The sequence below is a fragment of the Aquarana catesbeiana genome, linkage group LG05 (assembly GCF_042186555.1).
Source record: "Aquarana catesbeiana isolate 2022-GZ linkage group LG05, ASM4218655v1, whole genome shotgun sequence".
NCBI lineage: Eukaryota > Metazoa > Chordata > Amphibia > Anura > Ranidae > Aquarana > Aquarana catesbeiana.
The window spans coordinates 129,905,399-129,931,353 of record NC_133328.1 but is presented as its reverse complement, the minus strand read 5'-3'; the positions used below and the strand labels follow the sequence as shown (position 1 = coordinate 129,931,353).

General features: G+C 40.7%; 1 protein-coding gene across 1 annotated transcript in view; it reads left to right on the top strand.

Moving 5' to 3' along the window:
• The window catches only part of RFTN1 (raftlin, lipid raft linker 1), a 464,957-nt gene that overhangs the window by 415,983 nt on the left and 23,019 nt on the right, over positions 1 to 25,955 (top strand). Inside the window, exon 8 of the mRNA XM_073630197.1 lies at positions 24,234 to 24,337. Within this exon, the coding sequence (XP_073486298.1) occupies positions 24,234 to 24,337 (104 nt within the window). The remainder of the gene's footprint in view (positions 1 to 24,233; positions 24,338 to 25,955) is intronic.

Genomic DNA, 25,955 nt, shown 5'->3' with positions numbered 1-25,955 from the left:
CGTGGGGAAATGTATTTTATTATTATTATTATATTATTATTTTTTAGAATTATTTATATTTATTTATTATATTATAATTTATGATTTTGTGTTTCAAACTTCATCATACCCGGGATATCTACTAGACTCTTGGTGGACATATTTAAGTGTGTTATTGCTAAGAATTACAGGCCTACAATATAAAACGCCAAATTTCTATTCAAAACATTGTACCGCTTTGAGATGCAAAAATCTGAAATAATCATACCACCAGGGAGGTTAAATGCCTTACAGGTTCGGGAGGTGTCGGCTCCAAGGAGTTAAGAAGGGTTAAATACCAAGTTAGTATGTTGCAGTACATGGAGAAATGCATTGTATAACCAGGATCCTTATGCTAGGTACTGACAGTGGGGTCTCCAAATATTATAAAGCAGGGGAACAGAAGCCCCTTTCTTAAGGATGTCCTCCAAATATAACTGTAGGGATTCCATCAGGTTCTGCTTTCCTTTTCACTTTAATAGGGTCCTTGCTGCTTCTCCTATCACAGACAGAGGAGCAGTCCTTCCACTGATCACCAGCATAAGGGAATCATCTCTCGTTATCCACCAGTGTGGTGTAGTTAATGTACCACAACTTGTATATAAAACCATTGTTAGCAGGGATTCCCCGAGGTCTGAATATTATTGCAAGGGTTCCTCCATATTAAAAAGGTTGAGAAAGTTGGCTCTATATAAACAAAGCTGAGTGTGGGGTATTAAAGCAGTGAGACTGTGCATTTAACCTGGCACCTTCTAGCACATCCTCTTTCATGCGAAACCTCAGAGATAGAAAACACACCACTTTAGTGATCATATGACCTTAGAAAATAACAGACAGGAAATAACAGTTCTCCCATCCTTAACCATTTCCTCCCAGACACAGCTGAAATATTGGGTTAGTGCAAATGACTGTGGAACTGTAATTATAGAACAGCTCTTCACCTTTGTCACATGTTAACCATAAAAATGTCAGCCCCCGCTCTTTCCATCCTGGCCTGTGACTTCTATTATCACGTCTGTCTCTGGGTTCTGTTTCCCTTTCATATTGCAGTTAAAAGCAAATTCCACCATTGTGTTCCAGTTACATCTGTCTGATTTCTGCAATAACCTATAGACTTTTCCACTATCAAATTTGACAGCAATTTCAAGTTAGTACATACAGTGATTTAGGTGTTCCATAATTAATTAGGAAGGATATTTTTCTGAATATTTTCGTATTTTACTTATATTTGCTGTATCAGAAGGGATCCCATTTAAGTTTTTTTATTTTTTATTTATGTTAAAAAAGATGTTCATTATCAGAGCAAAGTATGAATTTGAGAAAGTCTTCACCTGAACTTATAGTAGAACATAGGCTGCTAAAAAAGTCAAGTATCAGCTTCCATGACGAGGAAAGAGATGATATATGTTCATAAAAAGGGGAAAATATCTATCATTAGTTGCAGAATTCTTTTACCTTCCTGGTAACCTTCTGCTGTTCCAGAGCGATAATGATAAAAACAACAATCCTTCAGAGACTCATTATGAAATTTAAGATATTGGGGTTGATTTACTAAAACTGGAACGCGCAAAATCTGGTGCAGCTCTGCAAAAAAAAACAAAAAAACAATCAGCTTCCAGTTTTTTGTCAAAGCTTAATTGAACAAGCTGAAGTTAGAAGCTGATTGGCCACCATGCACAGCTGCACCAGATTTTGCACTCTCCAGTTTTAGTAAATCAACCCCATTGCGTTATATGTTCTGCTTTAGGTTGTGTTCCCATTGGATTTGTGTCCACTTTCCATCTGTTTATTGTCAATTCATCTACTTGATATTATATTTAAAGTTTTCGCAAAAAAAAAAAAGGAGACAGCTGCATTTTTTTCAGTTTTATATCCTATCTTGTTAACCTCCCTGGTGGTATGATTATTTCGGATTTTAGGTGCTGAAAGCGGTACAATTATTTTGCATGGAAATTTGGTGTTTTTTCACATTTTTTGAATTTTCCGCCAGGCTCCGCCCCCAGTGCGTCGCAACGCTCGCAGGGAATGGAGCCTGGCACGGAGAGGCTTCGGAGGAGACAGAGCCTGCAGACACAGCGGGGGACATCGCAGGATCCTGGGGACAAGGTAAGTAACGCCGCACCAGGATCCTGCAATGTAGTCCCGAGTGTGGCTCGGGGTTACTGCTAATGGGACTGAAATTTAACCCCGAGCCACACTCGGGAAAACCGTCAGGGAGGTTAAGGAAAATCTGCTCTTTCAATTGGTGAAAAAAGGAGCAAACTCTGAACATTAGTTTTCATATTCTTCAACTGATGGAGCTGTCTGTCTGGAATGTTGGACGAAAGATGAAAGTAGCTCCAAAATGTTAAAATTTGCCCTGATTTATAGAAATTTTTTTTTGTATGCTAACAGTGCTGAATCATGTGGGATTACATGGACAAGTGAGTTAAACATTTTGAACTCAAACAACTTTTGAACTTCAAAAGTTGAAAAAAAAGTAAACAGTTTTTTAGTTTAACAAAAGTTAGTAAAAGTGGAGTAGCAACTTGTTGCTGCGAGCCCTACAATTGGACTTCTATTTATTTTTGTATTCATTTTTTTTTGGTTGAAATGGATGGTCTTTTTTTTCACTTTGACCATATAACTATGACTTAAATGGGTCTGTTTATAAATGTTTTCACACAAGACTCACACAATTTTCACTCAAGAGCCACACATATTTCTCATTGTATTTTGACTGGAAAATATGACTCATGGGTGAAATTTGTGCGAATCTGGTGTGAAAACATTTATAAATAGACCTCAAAGTGCGTGCAAAGGCATATTTTTTATTTTAAATAATTTTTGTATAGGGAAGGGTTTATTACTGTCTTTGTCACCACTGAGGAGATTTGGGCTTTATATGTCCTGGTGATCATGTTCAGCAAGACAGAAAGTAAGATGCAATCCAAAGTTTTTAAGTTCCCACCAAATGAAGAGTTGAGGACAAAGCCTCCAATGAAGAAAACTGTTCCTGTGACGGCACTCTAGGGTGGAATTTCCTCTAATTTTCTGTTGTGTCTTCAAAACAGAAGTAAAAATAAATCTTCCCGGTGGGACACAGGCAAAAAAAAAAAACTGGGAGGGCCTTCAACCCTTGCTTACTCAGTCACCTAATGTGAATGTATAGGCAAAATGTTTTCTTTCAGTTTTGGATAGAGCAGGAACCCCTTGGCAATGTTTTTACTGCTGTCTACCCTATTTGTTTTGGTGACCATTTCCAGAGAGACAGAAAGTAAGAAACATACAAACTTTTACAGTTGTTGCAATGTATAAACCTTAAATTGGATTCAGCTGTTATGCATTTTCAGTTTAGCAAGTTCAGTGACATTCATTGTTTGTTGGCAAAGCACAATGTCCAATCTGCCCAAGTATGTGCCTTAAAGGGGTTGTAAAGTTGTTTTTTTTTTTTTTTAAAATAACAAACATGTTATACTTACCTTCACTGTGCAGCTCGTTCTGCACAGAGTGGCCCCGAACCTGGTCTTCTGGGGTCCCTCGGCGGCTGTTTCAGCTCCTCCCCGCAAGCATTTACCACCTTCATGCGAGCTCCCTCGCACGGTGGTGAGTGCTTGCGGGCGCGCTCCCGTGATACAGCTGGCGGCTATAGCCGCTCGCTGTATCACTCGGCCCCGCCCCCTGGCGCGCCGCGTCATCGGATGTGATTGACAGCAGCGCGAGCCAATGGCTGCGCTGCTTTCAATCCATCCACTGCAGCCAATCAGCGACCAGGCTGAGCTGCAATGAAGCTGACGAGGACGAGGAGCGAAGATTCGAGGCGTCAGGTAAGTAAAACGGGGGGGCTGGGGGCGGCGGTACTGTCAAAAGTTTTTTCACCTTAATGCATAGAATGCATTAAGGTGAAAAAATTTTTACCTTTACAACCCCTTTAAGATCTTTCCTACATGTAGAAAATGATGCAATTCCTGCCTGAATCTGGGCTGTGAGTATTCATAATGCGTGTGACTCTTGGTACATTGACAAAACTACATACATATATTCAGGCAATTAAAAGATCAATGATTAAATAAAACAGTTGAGAAAACACGGTAAAGAGAGGAAGTGACAAGAAGTCTCCCTCACCAATGAACACCTGGATCCAACCTTCTTCACTTTACTGTTCGTAATAGTAACTGAGAAGCGATGACATGACATCACTTCCGGTTTACTCGGAAACCATCAGTGCCATTTTTTGAAATTCGAAAGAATTTAGAAACACCGACCCTGGTGTTTTGAATGCTTTTAAGTGCAGAGGAGAGATTTGGGGTCCTTATAAACCCAAGATCTCTCCATAAACAGGACCTGCCACATGCCTATTGCTGTCAGAAGGATGTTTACATTCCTGTGACAGCAATAAAAGTGCTAAAAAAAAAAAGCAACTGTGTAAAAATTTAAAAAAATTAAATAAATGAATAATGAAAAAAAAATGAAGTGCACCAGACCTCCTCTGTAAATCTAAAGTGGTAACCCTAAAAGCTTGTAGCCTCCCTGGCGGTATGATTATGTCAGATTTATGTGTCTCAAAGCGGTACAATTATTTTGCATAGAAATTTGGCATTTTATATTGTAGGCCTGTAATTCATAGCAATAACACACTTAAATCTGTCCACCAAGAGTCTAGTAGATATCCCGGGTATGATGAAGTTTGAAACACAAAATCATAAATTATAATATAATAAATAACTAATAAATAATTATTTAAAAAAATAATATAATAATAATAATAATAATAATAATAATAATAAAATGAATTTCTCCACGTTACACTAACGCTCAATGCTGCAAGTGTTCTAATTTACTATCGCTGTTTCTAGCTGGTCTAAAACCACTTTTGACGTAAAGGGACACTTTTTGGTTGCTATGGACAATCTCAAGTTTCCAGGCAGAAAGAACAGTATATATAATATAAAACTGCATGCAGGGCATTGGACAAAGCACTGGGGACAAATGGGATGTGAAATAATTTCATACAGTAATATAATCTATAAGATTACAGTGTACTGTATGTATTATGATTTTTCACTTTTTTGAATTTGCCGCCAGGCTCCGCCCCCGTGCATCACGACACTCGCAGGAAATGGAGCCCGGCACAGAGAGGCTTCGGGCGGAGGACAGAGCCCACGGACACAGCAGTGGGACATCGCAGGATCCTGGGGACAAGTAAGTATACCACACCAGAATCCTGCAGGGCAATCCCGAGTGTGGCTAGGGGTTACCGCTAATGGTGCTGAAATTTAACCCCGAGCCACACTCGGGAAAACCGCCAGAGAGGTTAAAGCGTCACCTATGGATAGTAAAATGTATGTCATTTGTCACTGTTGCACGGACATGTGCAACTTTAAAGAGTGACATGTTTGGTATCTATCTACTCGGTGTAACTTCATCTTTTATGTTTTACAAAAAAATTAAGTTATGAATTATGTTTTTTTGCATTAAGATTCAAAAAAATATATTTTTTCTGAACAAATTGCATTTGAAAAACAGCTGCGCAAATATTGTGCGATATAAGGAATTGCAAAACTCACCAATTTGTTCTCTAGGGTCTCTGCTTTAAAAAAGATATATAATATTTGGGGGTTCTAAGTCATTTTCTAGCAAAAAATACTGGAAGTAGTTAAATATAAAGTTAGCCTTTAAAGTGATACTTAAGTATCGTTTTTTTTTAGTTGAAAATAACAAACATGTTATACTTACCTGTTCTGTGCAGTGGTTTTGCACAGAACAGCCCAGATCCTCCTCTTCTCAGGTCCCTCTTCAGTGCTCCTGGGCCTTCCCTTCTGTTGAGTGCCCCCACAGCAAGCAGCTTGCTATGGGGGCATCCAAGCCGAGTCACAGCTCCCTGTGTCCATTCAGACACGGAGACGCGGCCTGGCCTGTCCCCATCCCCTTTCTCTCCTCATTGGCTGACTGACTTTGATTGACAGTAGCGGGAGTCAATGCTGTCTCAGCCAATGAGAGGAATCCTGGGAAGCTGAGACACTCCTACAACATTGCTGGATCTAGATGGGGCTCAGGTAAGTATTAGGGGGACTGAGGGGGGGGGGGGGTGCTGCACACAAGGCATAGGATGCAATAAGATAAAAAAAACTTCCGCCTTTGCAATGACTTTACGTCTGAACCCCTTCTTCATTTGTGTTGCTGGTTTCACTCTGAAATTTGGGGCATAGCCAGGTTTTCTCCTCTAAACCATCTCTACCTTCTGGTCCCCTGTCCATTGAGAGCACTTTTATTTATCACTGAGGTGCTTACAATGGATAGAGGTGAATGGTTGGGGTGTAGTTCCAGAGTGGCTACCACTTTTGCCTTGAAGCCCTGGGTCCTGGGTCTGAATCCCACCAAGCATGTTATCTGTATGAAGTTTTCACTCACAAACCAACACCATACTGGTGAGTTAATTTGTTCTCTCTCATATTGGACCAATTGTGTGTGTGACAGTGGTACAAACGTTAGATTGTGAGCTCCTATGGGGGCCAGTAACTGAGGAAAATTGTTATTAATAGTCTGTAATGTGCTGAGTATTTTTTTTTTATCAGAAATAAATAAACTGAAGTTCATGTTTTATTAAAGCCCAATTAAACATTCAATTCAAATCCGTTAATCACATTCTAGGTTTATTAATACAAAGGGTGTGCAGATACCTCAGATTAGTTCCTCAAGCAGCTACATCCTTGGTAAAAAAAAAAGTTTTTCCCCTGCTAGCATGCTGTAGTGAAGGACCCTGATCCCTCTGTATGAAAGCAGTGGTCTCTAGTTTTTTTTGACTGCAGAACTTTAGTTCTAACTCATCAGGGGGTGAGTTGGACCTCTGCAGAGAGACCACTGCTTCAACAAAGAGAACGGGCCCTTCTCTTCAGCATGGTAGCAGGGGACAAGCTTTGGTAAGGCTGTGATTGCTTTTTAAAGTAAACAAACTAAACTTTTGAACAACCTTTATTTTGATGTTCCTGGAATGTATTTTGCGGTTTTAAATTAAAAGTTTATTTGGGATTGAATAGAATGAAACCAGCATCATACAGGAGCGCAAAAAAATATTTTCTGTGCAGCAGATGTAATTGTACATTTTATGGTACCTTTTCTTTGGCAGGGCTTTTAGTTTTAGCTAAAACGCCTGATAGATTTGCTTTAATTAAACAAAATGTACAAATGCAAAACCAATTAGAAATCATCTTGTAATGATGAAAAATTAATTCTGGGCCTCGGCACTTTTAGCATCTTATTAGCTCCTTGTACATTTTTATTGAATTATCCAGATCATTTAAACTTCTATTCCACTTACCCATCCAGGCCACAATAATGTCACAATACCCTCTACTATGCTGTTATTTCTTCTTCATAACTTCCCAAAAATAATAGTTAAAGGAAAAAAATGACCACGTTGTTAGCACCTAATTGTTTACTATGCTGGCTACGTACTTATTACACATCAATAAGGCCGGCAATGCACAAAGATGATCTCCTGATCTATTTTCGTGTCTTGTGTTCTCCCAACCATATTAATGTATACCAAGCATGTGATCACCATAGAAACAAAATATTGTGGCTCAGAATTGATTATTTACATATTTATTATTTTGTGCCCATACACATGTGCACTTAAATACAAATTTCAAACTATGAATCCTTTTCATGGACATAGCTTAGTGAATAGGTTTCACAAACTACAAACAGTTTTTCAGTGGTAAGCTGATATTTCAATTTCTCACTCTCTTGTAATTGAAACATGATTATATCCAGGTAATGGGGAGGTGCTGTTTTTATTATTGCAGTACTGAAGTGACTTTCACATTTGACATGCTTTATTTTTTTCTATTTTAATCAGTGCTTTAAATATAGACATTTGTAGATTGGCCACTAGAGGGGATCCTGTATTTTTACTACAATTATCTAGCCTCCCTGCTAAACACATGTTGAAATAAGAAATCAGCCACACAAGAAGTATAATGTTTTAACGGATCAGTCTAACTATACTGCACTACATTACACTATATTGCCAAAAACATTTGTATGTCTGCCTTTACATGCACATGAACTTTAATAGCATCCCAGTCCTAGTCCGTAGGGTTCAATATTGAGTTGGTCCACCCTTTGCAGCTATAACAGCTTCAACTCTTCTGGGAAGACTGTGCACAAGGTTTAGGAGTGTGTCTATGGGAATGTTTGACCATTCTTCCAGAAGCGCATTTGTGAGGTCAGGCACTGATGTTGGACAAGAAGGCCTGTCTCGCAGTCTTCGCTCTAATTTATCCCAAAGGTGTTCTATCGGGTTGAGGTGCAGGCCAGTCAAGTTCCTCCACCCCAAACTCGCTCATCCACACACAGTATATTGACAAAAGTATTGGGCCACCCCTCCAAATCATTTGGTGGAGGGGGAATTATAGTGTGGGGTTGTTTTTCAGGAGTTGGGCTTGGCCCCTTAGTTCCAGTGAAGGAAACTCTTAAAGAGAAGTATGGGAATCTGGTTTTTCCTATGATCATACTTACCTAGGTGGATGCAGCATCGGTCCGATGCTGCATCTGTCCCCCAGAGTCTCTGCACTGAGAACATCACCGATGGTTCGGTACTCTCGATGCCCCGAGCGGAGAGCTGCTGCCTGCCAATCAGCAGCTCTCCTGCTCTGCTCCTTCACACTCACTGGAGCGCTGAGCTGTGGAGGAGCAGGGAGCATCCGTCTCAGGCTCTCAGCGGCTCGCTGAGATGGGTGCCAGTCCAGGCACCTGTTGGATCCTGACTTCATTGTCGTGATGACGCGGTGCCTAGACTGATTCCAGTGATGTCAGCAGAGAGCAGACTTCAGACCGCTCTCTGCTGAAAACAGGTGACAGGAGTGCAAAACGAATTCCACTCCTGTGACCCATAGGAGAAGCCCAGCCAAACGAGCTCAGGCTGGACTTCTCCATTAAGGCGTCAGCATACCAAGGCATTTTGGACAATTTCATGCTCCCAACTTTGTGGGAACAGTTTGGGGATGGCCCCATAGGGTTCTCAAGACAGGTCTTTTGTAGAGAGTGTATGATATAAAATACAGCTAAACTTCTCTCCTCACCTCTCCCATTCTATTGACCCACACCCCCCCCCCACCAGGTTGTCCATTCTGCCTGATCCTTGGGATGATCAGGATCTCTGCTTTCTATTTTTCTGTATAGAATTCCCCCTTTATTACTCCTGTCTCGAGGTATGGATGGGGAATAAGGGAAAAACTCAAAACGCTCCACATTGTGTTATAGTGTACACTTAGTTTACTATTAACCCAAAACCAGTGTGATTACCATAGGTACATGGTATACATGGAGGATTTAGTATGTATTTCTGGGCGGTAGCTGGCTGGTCCAGGTTGTTCAATGAACTCCTGTTTCTAATGAGCTTTCTAACGTATGCCACCTTATTTGCATTTTCATTTTCTTTCATGTATGTAAATTTATGTGACCTACTGCGGCAATCTTTATGTGTGATGTTGACATGTAATCTGTAACAATGTCTTATATAAAGAATTTGTTTAAAAAAAAAAATACAGCAAAACTCACTTTATTGCACCACAGTGCACAGATGTTTGCTGTGCTGAAAAATGAATTCTGTGGAGTATTGTATGTGTCTTACAATTAAAACCCAATTTGGGTATGATTGAGTGGATTGTACTGAAATAATCTACATATCAGAGCTGTCACCTGTTCCAGCAAAAATTTACTAAATTAGCCTACATTGATCTAAGTTTGTAAATACTAAGGCCGCATTCACGCCTATGCATGTGCATTATTTTTGTAGTGTCCATTGTGTTTTCTTGATGTGTATTAGTGCTGCACAATTAATCGTTAAAAAATCGTGATTCAACCCCCCTGACGATCTCTATTGCTGAGTTTGTCGATTCTTTCATATAACAAGTGGAGAGACTTATCTGCTCACTCAGCTGTCAAAAGAAAACAGTTGGGCAGTCTGCCAAGTTTTTAACATGAAATATTGTAACTAACTCTTCCTTCTTAGATCAAAGGGATAAACTTGTGTGTAAAGAAAAAATCTAGGCAGTCTGCCAAGTTTTTAACAACATGTAAATGCAGGAAGTTTAACCACTTAAAGTCTAAATCTTTTTCTGACACTTGTTTCTTAAGTTAAAATCAATATTTTTTGCTAGAAAATTACTTGGAAACCCCCCAGGCATTACATATATTTTAGCAGAGACCCTAGGAAATAAAATGTCAATTGCTGCAATATTTTATGTCACACTGTATTTGCCCAGCGGTCTTTCAAACGCAATTTTTTGGGAAAAAATACACTTCAATGAATAAAAAAAAAAAAATGAAACAGTAAAGTTAGCCCAAATTTTTGTTAAGTTTTAATGTGAAAGATGATGTTATGCCACGAGAATCATGAGAGAATTGTGATCTATCTTCTAAGCAAAAAAATCGTGATTCTCATTTTAGCCAGAATCGTGCAGCTCTAATGTGTATGTCATACAGGAATGTACAATGGGCATAATACATATATTTCAGTTGTTCTCATTAAACATTACACCCCAATATAAATAATTGCATAATTGATGCTCATTGAAACATTTCATTTTCTTCTGCTGCTTCTGTGACAAGATCTATCCTTAGCAAACTGTATGTAAAACGATTACTAATAATAATGCATGATTAAAAGCAACATACAAAATTGCGGAGCGCAGCCTTGGATCTTCATGTAATTTCACCTAGTTGTGGAGGTGAGATTGTTGATTTATTCTTTCAGCTCACTAGATGTACACAATAATTAAAGGGTGTGTGAGGCTTGTCTGAAAATAGCCAGGGCTACGGTGGTCTAATTGGAAAGTACTGTATTTATTGGCATATAACGTGCACTTTTTCACCCTGAAAATCGGGTGCAAATAGCGTGTGTGTGTTATACGCCGATACTTCAATTTTAGCTGCCTCGAAGGGGACAGGGAGGCCAGCAGCACTGAAAGGACAATCGTGGCTGTTATTAGCTACATGCTTACTTACATCTACCTACATGTGAGTTGTATACTACATCAAAACAGAAGTTTTTAACCCTATGCTGCACTTAGAGTGGCGCTCTGCTTTTCCTTTCTCACTGCATACAGAGTCCTCTTCTGCTCTGACAGCTGGCCACCAACACTGACCCTGGTCAGAACCCATCCCCCAGGTCTGACTCAGGCAGCTTCTGGACACTTTTACCAATAGGACTTTAAATCTTTTTGATTATACCACTTTACTCCTTCATTGGCTGTATATCAGCGCTCCAATAACCATTTTATCCCTGAACTCTCCTCTATGTTATCTTATCAGTACCCAGGGTCGTTTATAGTCGTTTCTAGGCAGTTGAGTTGAGAAGCAATTTTTGGAAAGCAAAAAAATTCAGGACGGATCTTCAGAGGCATTTGAAGCTCCAAATGCCTGTAACAGCTTGTAAACGTGTGTAAACATGTAGCTGCGTTCCGTTTACAGGCGTTTTTAATGGAGATACATTTTTTACTATTAAAAAAAATAAGTAAATAAACGCCTCTAAACGCAAATGCGGCTAACACGGCTAAACGCGGAATGTAGACGTGGAAAAACTGATGTTTTTAAATGTTGGTTACTATCTGTCAAGTTAAACAGTTCAGGAGAGGTTTTAAAATGTCCCATGTACATTAAGCCTTATTTTGTTTGCTTGCCACCCCCTGGCCTTTGTAAACGAGTCATGGGATTCCCAAGTGCAAAAACTGCCAATTGACTTAACATACCAAATATATGACCTGCAAGACAGAGGCATTTATACTATTTCTTATCCAATCCATTATGTGCCCAACAATAGAGTTTTTTTTTTCTTGGCCTGGTACTTAATAATATGTCAGTGAGCAATAAACAAGTGTGTGGAGGATGGCTAAAGCCTTGCAGGAGGTCATGGTGTTGCCTGTGGCTATAGGCGAGCTGATAATTTGTTACACTAACAAGTTTCAAATCGTGAGATGGGTCACCCAAAGGCTCCAGGTCTTGGCATTTTGCATCGTGCTCTTACCTCCCTCGTAGAGTGTCAAAAGAAAATAACATGTTACCATACTAGTCATTAAAACCTTTTCTTTGCTTGCTTTTTGCAGCCGCTGACTTGTCCAACACTATAAATAAGATTTGAAAGAGCAATCAGAGTGATCTGCAGGGGGCTTCCACAATAGATGGCATCATACAGTTAAATTATAGACCACATACAAACTAAATGTTGTGATTGTTTGGAAAACGGTGGTCACCATTAAGACGTGTTTTCTTTATAATACGTGGGTGTGACATCATGTGGGTGAAATTCACCTGCATCTCTGGTAATACTGTGTACTGCAGCTTCCAAAACATGATTCATGCATTTATTTTTGTACAGCGCTCTATATGCCCAGATTTATTAAATGCTTTACTCAGAAACATAGAATTTAGCAAAGCAAACTCCCAGCTGCTTTACATTTCTTCTAATAAGCTGAATTCTTAAAATGGTCTTGTATTGTGCATTTGTAAACCATGTTTACAGTGACTGTGAAGAAAGAGATTGTCTCTTCTAAGGGTTGCTGCATTTACTCCAGTAGAGTCAATTTCTATCCCCGGTTTGTGGACTGGCCATATAAGTCTGGGGCGATAAAACCAATTATTGATCCCTGGGCTGCATTAGACATTGGTAAGAGTTTGTTAGAGTGAGGGCCTAACAGAGAGGGAAACCAATGTTCCACACACCCCACACCTAGGGGGCACCAGCCGATATATATTAGAAAGAAAAAAGTATTGTAGAAGATGGGCTTTTAAATGGTAGTCCCTATGGTTAAGATAAAACATATATATACACCAATCATTATTATAAAGATAAAAAAGTTTGTTAATTAATATATATAGGGAGTTATTTACGAAAGACAAATTCACCTTGCACTACAAGTGCACTGCAAGTGCACTTGAAAGTAAAGTCACTGTAGATCCGGGGGGGGGGGGGGGGGGCATGCAAGGAAAATAAAAAACAACATTTAAGCTTGCACATGATTGGATTATAAAATCAGAAGAGCTTCCCCTCATTTCAAATCTGCCCCTTAGAGTTAGAGCGACTGCACTTCCAAGTGCACTTTCAAGTACACTTGCAGTGCACTTGTAGTGCATAGTGTTCATAAAATAGAGAACCAAACCAAACAAATAGAGAAGCCCGGCTTTAGTTGCCCTTTTGTTTGGTTCTCTTTTATGAACAATATATATATATATATATATATATATATATATATATATATATATATATATATATATATATAATTTAATACCATTTTTTATCTTTATAATTATGGTTGATGTATATACCCTGTATATATATATATATATATATATATATATATATATATATATATATATATATATATATGTTTTATCTTAACCATGGGGACTACCATTTAAAAGCCCATCTTCTACAATACTTTTTTTGCATGTTGCCCTTGCCCTGCCCTTTTGCCTCTTTTATTAGGCAATTATTTTAATGCCAGAATATGCCATTGGGGTAGCATGCTACCTCCTTACAGCAAAGACCAGTAAACAAAAAAATGCCTGCTGCCCATGGAGAAGCGTATGACCCATGCACGGCTCAGGCTAGCGGCTAATCTCTAGGCCTGAGGAACATAGTAAAGTAGGTGATGTCACCATTCTATGGTGCTAACAGAGGAAGGAGCGGTGGGGGATCTGGAGAGATAGGTACAAAGTGGTCAGAAGGAATGAACAAGGTGACTTTTCTAATGTGCACACACACAGGCAGTATTAATTTATGAGATTCTTAGTTTGATATGTGGGTCTCTGTACTTTTTGGTAAGAGAAGCCTGAAGTATAAGACTGATATATTCTATCTCTTGCAGTTGAAAAATATCTCTAATTTGTAATGTCTGCAGAACGTCTAGGTGACTTATGTTTTACCGCATCACCAGCCGACCGCTGCCAGCTGAGAAATACGAGGCATTTACTTATTGGTTGGCAGAGACATTTTTCTTCATAAAGTGGTAACTGAAGTGATGGTGCTCTTGTTCCGTGCACAATTCATGCCAAAAATATGTAATATCATATTACGTACTACTACTGAACAGAACTAGTACTATGTAACTATGTACTACAGTTACACTGTCCAAACCTCTGGATTTAACTTTATAGGAAATTTGGTGTACTTCAGTAATCTCTCTCACTTTCCCAAAACTACGATTAGATTCCTGTTAGTATTCGTTTCCAAGTTTGCAAAAGGTATGGTAGTGCCACTCAAGATTTAAAGAATGGGGGGGGGGGGGGATGCTACAAGAGCCAGTAATCTTAGCAGAAGCTCCAGAGGGGTGTAGAAGATGAAAAGGTCCAGAAGTGACAGAATTGTTAACTTAGGCAAGCCATACTTTGCAAAGTTTTCTTTCCATCAACCACTGGCTGAAGGAAATAAATTACTTTATTCCCCCATCAACACTGACTTCAGAGCTATTGTATTCTGAGAGCAGGAGGTGTCCCAGCTGTCAGAATATACTGATCACTGCTTGCGGCTATAGCTGCCAGCAGTAATTGCATGAAAAAAAATCAGACAAGCTGGCTGTGCTGAAGTCGATTGATGAATCAACTTCAGTACAACCAGCCTGCCCATACATGGATCAAAATTCAGCCTTTTTTTGATTTTGATCCGTCTATAGCTGGCTTTAGTAAACAGATGGTATGATTTTTACACACAGGGCAATTTGAAGGCCTCAGACTTTATCTGGATAGACATTCCTAGCTTTCATGGCCTTAAAGCTGACCATAGACAATTTGAATCTTGGTTAGGACTAGCCAAGATTGGAACCATGTATGAACAAGCTGAATTGATCTTTTAACTTGGGTACGACCAGCTTGTCGGATTTTACATGTGATTATTGATAGTGGCTATTATAGGAATGCCTCCCCCTGCACCGTGGTTGCAGGAAAAAAAATCACTTTGTCTATGGCCAGCTTAAGAGATGAGTATTAAAGTGGACAGTGTTTTGACACTATAATAAATTTGATACAGAACAAGTTTGCAGCAGTGTTAAAGAGATTGTAAACGTATTTAAAAAAAAAAATAACAAACATGTCTATACTTACCTGGTATGTGCAATGGAATTGCACAGAACAGATGCGAACCTCCTCTTTCCCTGATGGCGCTCCTGGCTCCTCCCCTCTTTCCGCTGCCCCAATAGGAAGCTGCTTCCCATGGTGGGACTCATGCGTGCTCGCACCCGAGCCCCGATGCTGCATCCATTGACACAGACAGCAGGACTCAGGCCGACCCCCGCTCCCTCTTCACTGGCTTTGATTGACAGCACTGGGAGCCAATGAGGGGAGAGAAAAGTTCCGCCTGGGTGAAAAAAAAATTAAAAGTCAGTGGCTACAAATACTGTAGCTGCTGACTTTGAATATAAGGACACTTACCTGTCCAGGGAGCCCACAATGTTGGCACTCGAAACTGACCCCTCTAACGGCTCCGTGTGCAGGTACCAGCATCCTTACTAAGGGAAACAGGAAGTGAATCCTTGCAGCTTCACGTTTCCTACTGCGCATGTGCGAGTCGTGCTGCGCTTTCTGAATGGTCCCGCTGTCTTCTGGGACCTGTGTGTCTCCCAGAAGGCAGCGGGGGGAAGGAGGAGGGGCCGGAAGTTTCATAGATGTGGCGCAAAGATGCAGCACAAAGATGCGCCGATCTTATACGGAAGTGGGAGCGGATACCTGGTTTTAACAGTTATTCGCTCCCCCCAAAAGGTGCCAATTGTGGCAGCGGAGGGTGTGAACACTTTTGGGTGGAACTCCGCTTTATTGCAAGGAATGCATAAGGGTGAAAAATGCTTAGGCTTCACAACCACTTTAATTTTGAAATCAAATTTCAGTTTAGTTTTGAATACAATACAATACAAAATAATTTCAGTCTTAGTCATATTTTTGTCACCTGCATTGTTTTAGTTTTAGTCATATTTTAGTCGACAAAAATAGTGTTAATTTCTTCGACTAAAACGTTTTCGTCAGCTAAATTAACACTGGTTTGCAGTAGCTCATATAATATCACTAGGTGCTGCAAATACATGACCTGGTATATCGGGGTTATAATGCAATTTTGTGCATAATATTTACAGAAATACAGCATTAAAAGGAAACCTGTAGTGGGAGAATATAGAAATTTCTCCTTTTAATATTGCTTCCATACTTTTGAAGTCCCTGATTTGGAATTATGCAGGTTAGAAGTTCCTTATGCAATATTTCTAATCTGAATGCTTGTTCCAGGTTAGTGACTAAAGTAGCACAGACAGAACATACAATGAGTATGGACAGACAGGGCACAGTCAGCACACAAATGGAAAAAGTGATAAAAGCATACACAAGAGCACACATTAAGGACATGTACAGTAAGAGCACATACAGTCATAGCACACAAACACATAGCACAAATAGACAGAGTGCATACAGACAGAGTATACACACACTCCCACAGCGCACACAGCATACACAATGTCAGACCACAGACAGAGCATGTACAGTAGAAAGCACACACAGATCATTGGCATAACACATATGCATGCATAGACAGAATACTTGCAAAAATACACAGAGCAGCACATCCCTGTAATGGTGACAAGGAGGGAGGGGGGGTAGGGTTGCCACTTTTTCTTCAAGCCAAACCCAAACACTTTAGCGGATCACAGCTAATTTTTTTTTTTTTTTAGTATACACTATAGGATAACAGAGCTGTGACACCTTTGGGCGCTCCAAAGGGAATAGTATTGCAGCGCACATAGTGCCCCCTCATCCTCCTGTCAGGCCCTGTTTGGAGCTATATTCATGTTTTGAATAATGTGTCCCGGTTTCAGGGGGACTGAAACCCATACACATGATTCAAAACCCAGATTGTCCGGGTGAATCCTGGACAAGTGGCAACCCTAGGGCGAGGGGGGGGTATGTCATCCAGCCACAGAGAGACCACTGCTTTCATCCAAAGTGAAGCCATCCCTCTCTCAGCATACTGGATAGCTAGGACTTAACTGCTGGGGCTGGAGGGTGTTTTAACAAAAAAAAACAAAAAACAAAGGTGAGATATTGAACACTTGGGTTTTATGGTGGTAGGTAAAGTATTTTAATACAATAATCAGCAAAGAAATATGCCCCTAATTATTAAACTGACATTTATAACATTGTTACATGCCAGATCCCATTAATTTGATGGTGTACTTTAACAGCACAGCTTCAGGCACCTGGCAGATATTAGTTTGTTTTTGTCATGTCCTACAAGGTGACAGTCAGGGTGTGAATGAGACTCTTCAGATCTCAGCACATACACATTACCAGCTGATCTATAAGGAAATGTCGCTGGGTGGTTAGGATTTGTTATTGAAAAGCCAGCACCCACAGCAGCCATTCTTCAAAATAACCTTTATTCAAATCATCAACAGAGGATAAAATCAGATCTTAGCTTGTACGCTTTAGCTGCTGCTGGCCTTAGTCCAAGCTGCAATGACTAAGGCCTTCAACGTCAGAAACACGGAAGCTAAGATCCGATTTTATCCTCTGCTAATGGTTTGCATAAAGGTTATTTCGAAGAACGGCTGCTGTGGGTGCTGGCTTTTCGATGTTCAAAATTCCGGATTTACTTGTGGCTGTGTACCATGCAGTAAAGGTGTTTATATGGATTGAGTAGGTACACTTTTCCTGTGGTTTGGATTTTATGGCTGATATCCAGAGATCAATACAAGACCTTAAGCCTATTTATTTCTCTTCTAAAATAGATTGTACAGTGGTTGTATAGTTAAAAAATCCTTTGACTCAATTATTTTGGTTGGCCATGTACTGGCAGATTGCCTATTAAGACTTGAATTTCAAATCCGTCGGACCTGCTGTCATTTTTCTCTCTTCCTTAGCAGAAATATAGATATGATACATATGTAGTGAATATGGCATGTATAGCAATAAGAAATTAAAGAGGAACTGCAGTCTGCTCACATAATTTGTAAGCTTCCCTCCAACCACTTTGCAACCACTTTGCATATTATTTTATATATACTGTGATTCTGCACTTGCCAAATATGTTGCAGAAATCTCACTCCACTACGTCTGGCTGCAGCCCTTTTAAATGTGAAGCTGCTGCCTGTTCACTTCCTGGATTTACACAGAGGCACACTTCCAGCTCTGCAGCCCTCATTGGCACTCTTATGACTCATGGTCCCTCCCTTCCTGGCAAACTCCCACGAGCGGGAGCGAGAGAGCTGTGCATTATGTCATAAGCCTAGGCTAATGACCAGACAAGAAACACTAATTGGGCTGTATAAGGTATTTACTGGAAGAAAAAAATGTTTTACTATCCAAAGTTAAAACAACAAGGGCAGAAGATTTAATAGATGGAAAGTTGAAAAAATGCATGAAGGTCCGCATTAATAATTGTTTCAGGACTTGTCAGGAAAACAGTGTGTATGGCAAAGGGCAGCTTCAGCACTTATATTAGAATTTCACTTTATTACTGTGCGGCTAACTTGTACAAGGCACAGTTTTCATTTCACACTTGCTACAGAATCATTTCATCTATCCTTTCCACGAGATCCAATGGAATGCTGAGTACCCAAAATTTCCTGCATTGCGCTTGACTGTCTTCTTGCGAGACGTCCACCGCCGGGAGAATACATAGTCTCGGCAGGAAGAATTCCCTGTCAGCACTGTCTGTGTTGATGGGGGGATCATGTAAATTTCTTTCCTGCAACCCTTTGGAACCAGGAGGGGCTTCCAGGCATCACCAAATGACAGATCACGGTTCCGGACTCAGACTGAATGACAGTCCTACCAGGACCACGCTGTGCCACTTAGCAGCCTGGGTGCCCCATTCTGGTTTCCCCACTGTGGCCACAGCTTTCGTCCTTACAGGAAGCAGAGTGCAGAAGGCGTGGCATGAGTGGACAGAGGGCGGCAGCTGCATAACATTTCAAGTTCATGAGCTGGTGATTTGCTACTAGGACACGGGGTGGTCCTAGCAACAAATCACCTACCTGTTAATGTGAAAAGTTAGGCAGCTTCCACCCGCTGTCCAGTCATGCCGCGCCTCCTGCCCTCTGCTTGCTGTGTAAGGTAAGATTCTAAAGATTGGAGAGGGCTGTGAAGAGGAAATGATAGGAAGGGGGAATTCATGTAAAGTGGACCAATTATTTGACGAGACCAGGATGTAAAGAGGGGGACTGTGATGTGAAGGAGGGACCAAAGACACTACTGTAAAGGGAGGTGTCTGTCTTGTAAAAGGGGGGCTGTGATGTAAGGGGGGGGATGACTGTGATGTGAAGATGGGGCTGAAGACACAGAAGGGGGATGTGAAGCATAGAAGGGGATTCTGTAACATAAAAGGGGGTGCTTTGGTGTAAAGGGGTGGCTGCAATGTATAATAGGGCTCTGTGGTATAAAAGGGGACTGCGATGTAAAAAAGGGCTCTGTGGTGTAAAGGGGGGGGTACTGTGATGTCAAAGTGGGCGCTGTGGTATTAAGCGGAGGAATGTGATGTTAAAGGGGGTGTTGTGGTGTAAAGGGAGGGACTGCAATGTAAAAGGGGGCACTTTGGTGTAAAGGGGGAGTATAATGTAAAAGGGTTAATTTTGGTGTAAAGGGGGGGGGGGCTGCAGTTTAAAAGAGGGCACTGTGGTGTAAAGGGGGGGCTGTGATGTAAAAGGGGATATTGTGGTGTAAAGGGGGTGCTGTGATGTACAGGGGAGGACTGATGTCACTGATATAAAAGGGGGAACTGTGATGTGAAGGGGTGGGACTGTGATGTGAAGGATCTGAGTCATTACACAAACATGAGATTGTACCTCTGCTGGAAGAAAATTTGACTGACCCCTGTTATAAAACCCCAATGTGAATACCAATTAATTTTAGATATACAACCTGATTCTAATTTTAAATAATAAAAATTAAAAAAAATAAAAAACAAAATTCTAATTATTATCCTGTGTACTGACAAATTTATACACTCTTCTTCAAAATAAATTACATCAAATGAATTATGTATATATATTACAACGTGTGAACAATTTCAAAACAAAAAAAATATAGTCTAATTTTTTTCAGGATGTGTTCTTCCTTCCCCAAATGCGTGCTCTATTAGAGCTTCAAGAAAAATAGCTCTATATACCCTTGCCTCCAGCTCCTTCTCCTAATGGTTTAAAGTAAAAAATAAAACCATCATAGTGCTTTCTGTCTTAAAAAAAATCCATTGTTTATTAAAAGTATTTAAATACACTCACATTTTACTATGCACTGATATCTGGTGCACAACAGAATAATCGCATCCTGTGCCGGTTCACACTGGAATGCAGTGCAAGAAACCCGCATTTTGTGTGTGTTTCCTGCTCAAAACGCACTGTTTGCGATCTGCAGGGGGTGTCAGTCTAAAGCTGACATCACCCCAAACGCAGATTGCAAACGCAGTGCGTTAGCCTGCACCAATTTGCTTGCACTGCACTTATATTGCACAGGACCGCAAGTGCAAACAAACACATTTCTGGACAGTGTATGTGGTTTTTGTTCGAGAATTACAGTCATTCTAAAATCAAATAGTAAAAGCAAGTGAAATTTTAGAACAATATTCATCCAGTCATCGAATGTACAAAGAGTTTTCATATGAATGTTTGTATGAATATTCACATCCAAAAACCTACGATTGTATGGCCAGCATTACTTGTATTTATGAAGCTGTGTATGGCCACATGAGCTGTTCTTAAATGAAAAAATACAGGTGCCATAGACAAACATCAGAAGAGTTTTCTTATCTTTTTATAGTGACCTCAGCTTAGCTGTGACATTTAGGGTCTTTTTAATATTTGTCTTGGCTAAACCAAGTGAGCCTAAACCAGTCTAGACCTGAATTAAACCTCTAAAATTTAAATACTTTGTCTCAGGGGTTGAAAGGGAAGAAAATACATTTCCAGATGGCATTTCGCAATGCAATCAATATTTTTTGTCTTTTACTTACACGGTAAATAACAGTGTATTGACTCTTTGGGAAATGCAGCGTATTTTCGCTTTTGTTAAAAATCAATCTGATTAATGATTAATCTCTACTGAAATCGTTTTTATTGTTTGCTAAAATCCCGCAGAACCATCTTTGCAAAGTTTGGTTTATTTTTCACAGTATGATGTTGCCAATGATGCCAATGGAAAGCAAGCTGTTCTCTTAAAGGGTACTGATTGCAATTGTAGGAGGTATGGGCAAACAGCAGCAATTTGGGAACAATGGGTTGCCAGTCTGCGCTTGCTTATTTTCTGACTAAAGACATACTCAGCCTGTTCTTTTTCTTAAAGTGATACTAAAGGTAATTTTTTTTTTAAAATAACAAACACGTTATACTTACCTGCTCTGTGCAATGTTCCTCTTCTTCTTGGGTCCCCTACTGGTGCTCCTGGCCCCTCCCCCCCACTGCAAAAACAAGGTACAAAGGGCGCACCAAACTAGCGCATTACTTTTGCGACAGCTTAAGCCTGGGTTCACACTGTAGTGATGCGGAAACCAGCGCGATTACATCGCCGATTCACACATCGCATCTCTCCTGCAGGCAATTCGCACTACCCTCTGCGAACCGCTGCGGGTGTCAACACAATGTTAATGACACCCCCAGATCGGTTCACAGATCGCAGTGTGAACTGTGAACTTGCACAGGAATCAGATCGCATTGGTGACAACACCCATGCGATCCGATTCCAGTGCGGGAAAAAAAAAGGCCCTGCACTATTTTCCGGCAAATTCAATGCGAGTTCAGCCATACAACTATATGGCTGAACTCACATTGCATGAAATCGGCACCGCAGTGCCGGTGCAAATCACATGCGATGTCTTTGTTCGCACAAGTGTGAATCCAGGCTTATTGTGTGAAAAAGACAAATGCATACTTATAAACAACATCGGCAATAGGGCACATCAAAGCCCACATTATATTTTAAGCAGCCTGGTCACCTAGGCAAGTCCCAAATATGAGAAGACCGTCCAAACAGCCGACGTGCTTCAAGGGGGATCCCCTCTTTCTCAGAGCCCCACCCCCCTGCTGAGTGCCACCATAGCAAACTGCTTGCTATAGGGGCACTTGTGTGTGCTCGCTTCTGAACCCCGCTCTGTGTGTCAGCAAGACAAACAGAGAGGGGCCCGGTCCTTGCTCCTCACTGGCTGTGATTGACAGCAGTGGGTGTGAATGGCTTCTGCTGCTGTCTCTGAGCCAATGAGGAGGGAGAGAGCAGGGAGAGCAGCTGCTCTCATGCACTTTGCTGGATCCAGGTTGCGCTCTTGTTAGTCTTGGTTGGAGTAGATACTAAAGGATTTTTACCTTCATGCATAGAATTCATGAAGGTAAAAAACCTTCAGCCTTAAGAATCCTTAAAGTAATACTAAACAATGTTTCATTGCCATTATCCCTTCTATTTATGTACAAAGATCATGCCACTGTATTTAATTGAATCTAAGGGGTTGACTTACTAAAGGCAACTAGACTGTGCACTTTTGAAAGTGCAGTTGCACTCTGCAAGGGCAGTTGCTCCAGAGCTTAGTAAATAATGGAGAGCTCTGCTGACTTCCATCATCCAATCATGTGCAAGGAAAATGATAAAAACAGCATTTTTGCTTACACGTGATTGGATGATGGAAGTCAGCAGAGCTCTCCATTATTTACTAAGCTCTGGAGCAACTGCCTTTACAGAGTGCAACTGCACATTCAAAAGTGCACAGTCTAGTTGCCTTTAGTAAATCAACCCCTAAGAATCATCCTAGTACCTTATTTAATCATTGCTGTTCAGAGGTCACCTGACTTTTCCTAGGTCTTTCCTGCCTTCGGGGAAAGTTTAGAGGGAGAAGTTTTTAGCACTCTGCTCATGTATGAATCTGTGTCTGCACAGCGCTGATTGGTGCTGTGCCGGTCAGATTACATAAATAAAAGGCTTGCAGAGTAGAGAAATACAATGAATAATAGTAACAAAGTGTTTTAAAGCGTCATACAAATTTATATCTCAAAGCAGACATTTGTTAATTTTTTTCAATAACATGGTGTAGGCGGAGTTTAAGTTGAATGACAACAGCTTTAACTCTGTTCACACTTTAAAGATATCTGGAGCTCTGCAAGTCACAGGCTGTGTCACACCCTTCCAGCATTGGTCTATTCTATGGTGTGTATGTGCTGAGACGAACAGGGAGGTGAAGCCTCCATAAATCACCGTCTTATATCCCTCCCCGCCCTCATAGTATTTAGCAATGTGAGGAGGGAGGAAGGGAGAGTGTCATTTACCACTATGTATGCGCCCAAGTGTGATTCTATAGTCACAGATAAGAAAAAGGAGCAAATGAACAGCTTAGTAGGCAACGGAAAATGAAGAATAGTAAGTAGATGTCAACAGCTGGTCTACACAATCTTAGGCTGCAGTGGCGACACATACAAGGAGAGAGAGATGGGAAATCTTCAGTTTACAGACAACAAATGCTGTAGTGGATGAGTGAGCATGAACACAATGTAATATAGCATGTATTGACAGTTTTTGATGGTTTGGGTTTAATGACACTTTAAGTACAGTAACTGACAGCAACCAATCAGAATCATCTTGCACTGGTCTGATATTAGCAGAGTGAACTGTCCTTGATTGCCATGATTGAATTGATTTCAGCACTTAAAGATTGGTACTTAAAGGGTATGTTTACCTTTTCATGGAAAATGCACATAGCAGCTGTGATGCCCAGTGCTGCTGGTGAATACTGTATTGATGTGTACATACATTTATATATGATTGTTCCTGCTTATGATGGTGTATGTTCAATACATTTACAAGAAAAAGCCACCTCTTTGCCTCTGTCTCATATAGCAGGAGGGTCATTGACTGTATATGGTCCATATATACTTCATATATAGTCAATGACATCACCTGGGAGACCCTGCCCCTTTTTTTTATAACAACTGAACCTGTCATTCAGTTGAAGTGGAGGGACAGCAACAGACGTGTTGGCGTGTGGCTACAAAAAAATCTGACATTTTCAAAACATTGGCCAGTACATGGCACTTGGGCATTTGTTGGATTTTTTTTTTGCCGACTCATTTGTTGATATTTTAATTATGTAGTTCCTTGTAAATGAAGTTATATGTTTTTGTTGCTAGTGCAAAGTGTATCTTCCTTCCCTAACCCCTATGTTTATACTGAAAATTTCATTGTTGATTTATGGCATTGACGTGGAAAATGTCTATTTATTTTTGCAGGGTTTTGAAGTGCAGACAGACTACATGCCCCTGCTGAACTCCCTGGCTGTCTTTGGCTGGCAACTGACCTGTGTGCTTTCAACACCTATTGTGAAAATGAGCAGGTAAGGAAAACATGGCCTAAAGTGGAGCTGTTCAGAGTTTACAAACATGTTTTCTCCTCTGTACAAGTCGTAGGAATTCTGGGTGCCTGGTAGTGTCTTCTCCTATACAGTTTATGCTTTTTTGTGTATTTATTTGTGTTATTGCTTTCTTTTTTTTTTAACATTTTTTTTATCTGTCTTTTTTTTCTTTCTGAGAAAAAATTAAAAATAATGAGGCTGATGGAGAGACCTTTTTGGCATAAGAACAGGCTCGGGATAGTTAAAATGAGCTTCCCTAACTTTCAGGAGCCATTTAAAGGATAAGTTCATCTTTCATAATATGTTACATGTTACACCCATATTAGAGATGTAACATGTTATGAATGCACCAGCCCCCGCACCTCCCCGATCCCCATTGTGCCAGTTGTGCCAGCTAGCAGGGGTTCTTCACCTGCTAGCTGTCAAATTTTTTTAAAGCGGACGTGCGGGGCTCAGCCCACCCTCCCGCGTCACTCATTCACAGCACTCTGTGAATTCACAGCACTCTGTGAATAGAAAACTACAAGGTCCGGGAGCCTTTGTAGCTGTGGGCTTGTATTTTTCAATGTACTACCACAGCGATGTGAGTGCTGTGGTAGTTCATTCATTCTTCCTGTTGGCATGTATCGGTTTCATCGAAAACGAAGTACAAGCAAGCCTATACACTGACAGGTCTGCAAGAGATCTGCATGGCACCAGTGATCTGCTGATCACTGGTGCAATGCTTTGCAGGCTCCTGCAACAAAAAATAATAGATGCAAAAGGTGAACTTATCCTTTAATTCTCATTGCACCTGTAGAAACTACCAAATTCTATCATAACTGCCTTTCATATTGACTCCAATGTATTTTGACAAAGTAGAAAATCCCTTGATTTTGGCCCAAATTTTTGAGAAATTAAAACTCAGTTTCACTCATCCTTACTTCTTGTGCTGATTTGTCGGTTCAGTTTGGGTTTCCTCGATTTCTCAGGCACTGGACTGAACCTTAATTCCTACTACACGGCCCACTTGGTGTAAGTGGCCCACTCACTCCAAGTACAGTGCATTGGGGAAACATTTGTGTTATCACAACGCATGTTTCTTTCATTTTCAGCGGCCCCCTCCCCCTAACACACTAACGTTATATATGTATGACACACTACTGCCTGTTGTAATGCACTGTCTTTGAAAATACACTGTATGTCCATTTTTTGTCCATTCTTGTGTGTTAGCAAACCAAATATTTCAATGGGCTGCCTTAAAGGGGTTGAAAAGTCAGAAGGTTTTTTATCTTAAGGCATTCTATGCCTTAAGATAAAAAGCTTTCTGTGCACAGCAGCCCCTCTCAGCCCCCCTAATACTTACCTGAGCCCAATCTCTGTCCAGTGATGTCCACAAGTGTCTTGGCAGTCCGGGACTCTCCCTCCTGATTGGCTGAGACCCAGCAGCGGCACCATTGGCTCCCACTGCTGTCAATCAAGGTCAGTTAGCAAATAAGGAGAGAGAGGGGCGGGGCCGAACCGCAGCTCCATGTCTGAATGGGCACACAGAGCTGCAGCATGGCCTGGGTGGCCCCATAGCAAGCTGCTTGCTGTGGGGGCACTCAACAGGAGGGAGGGG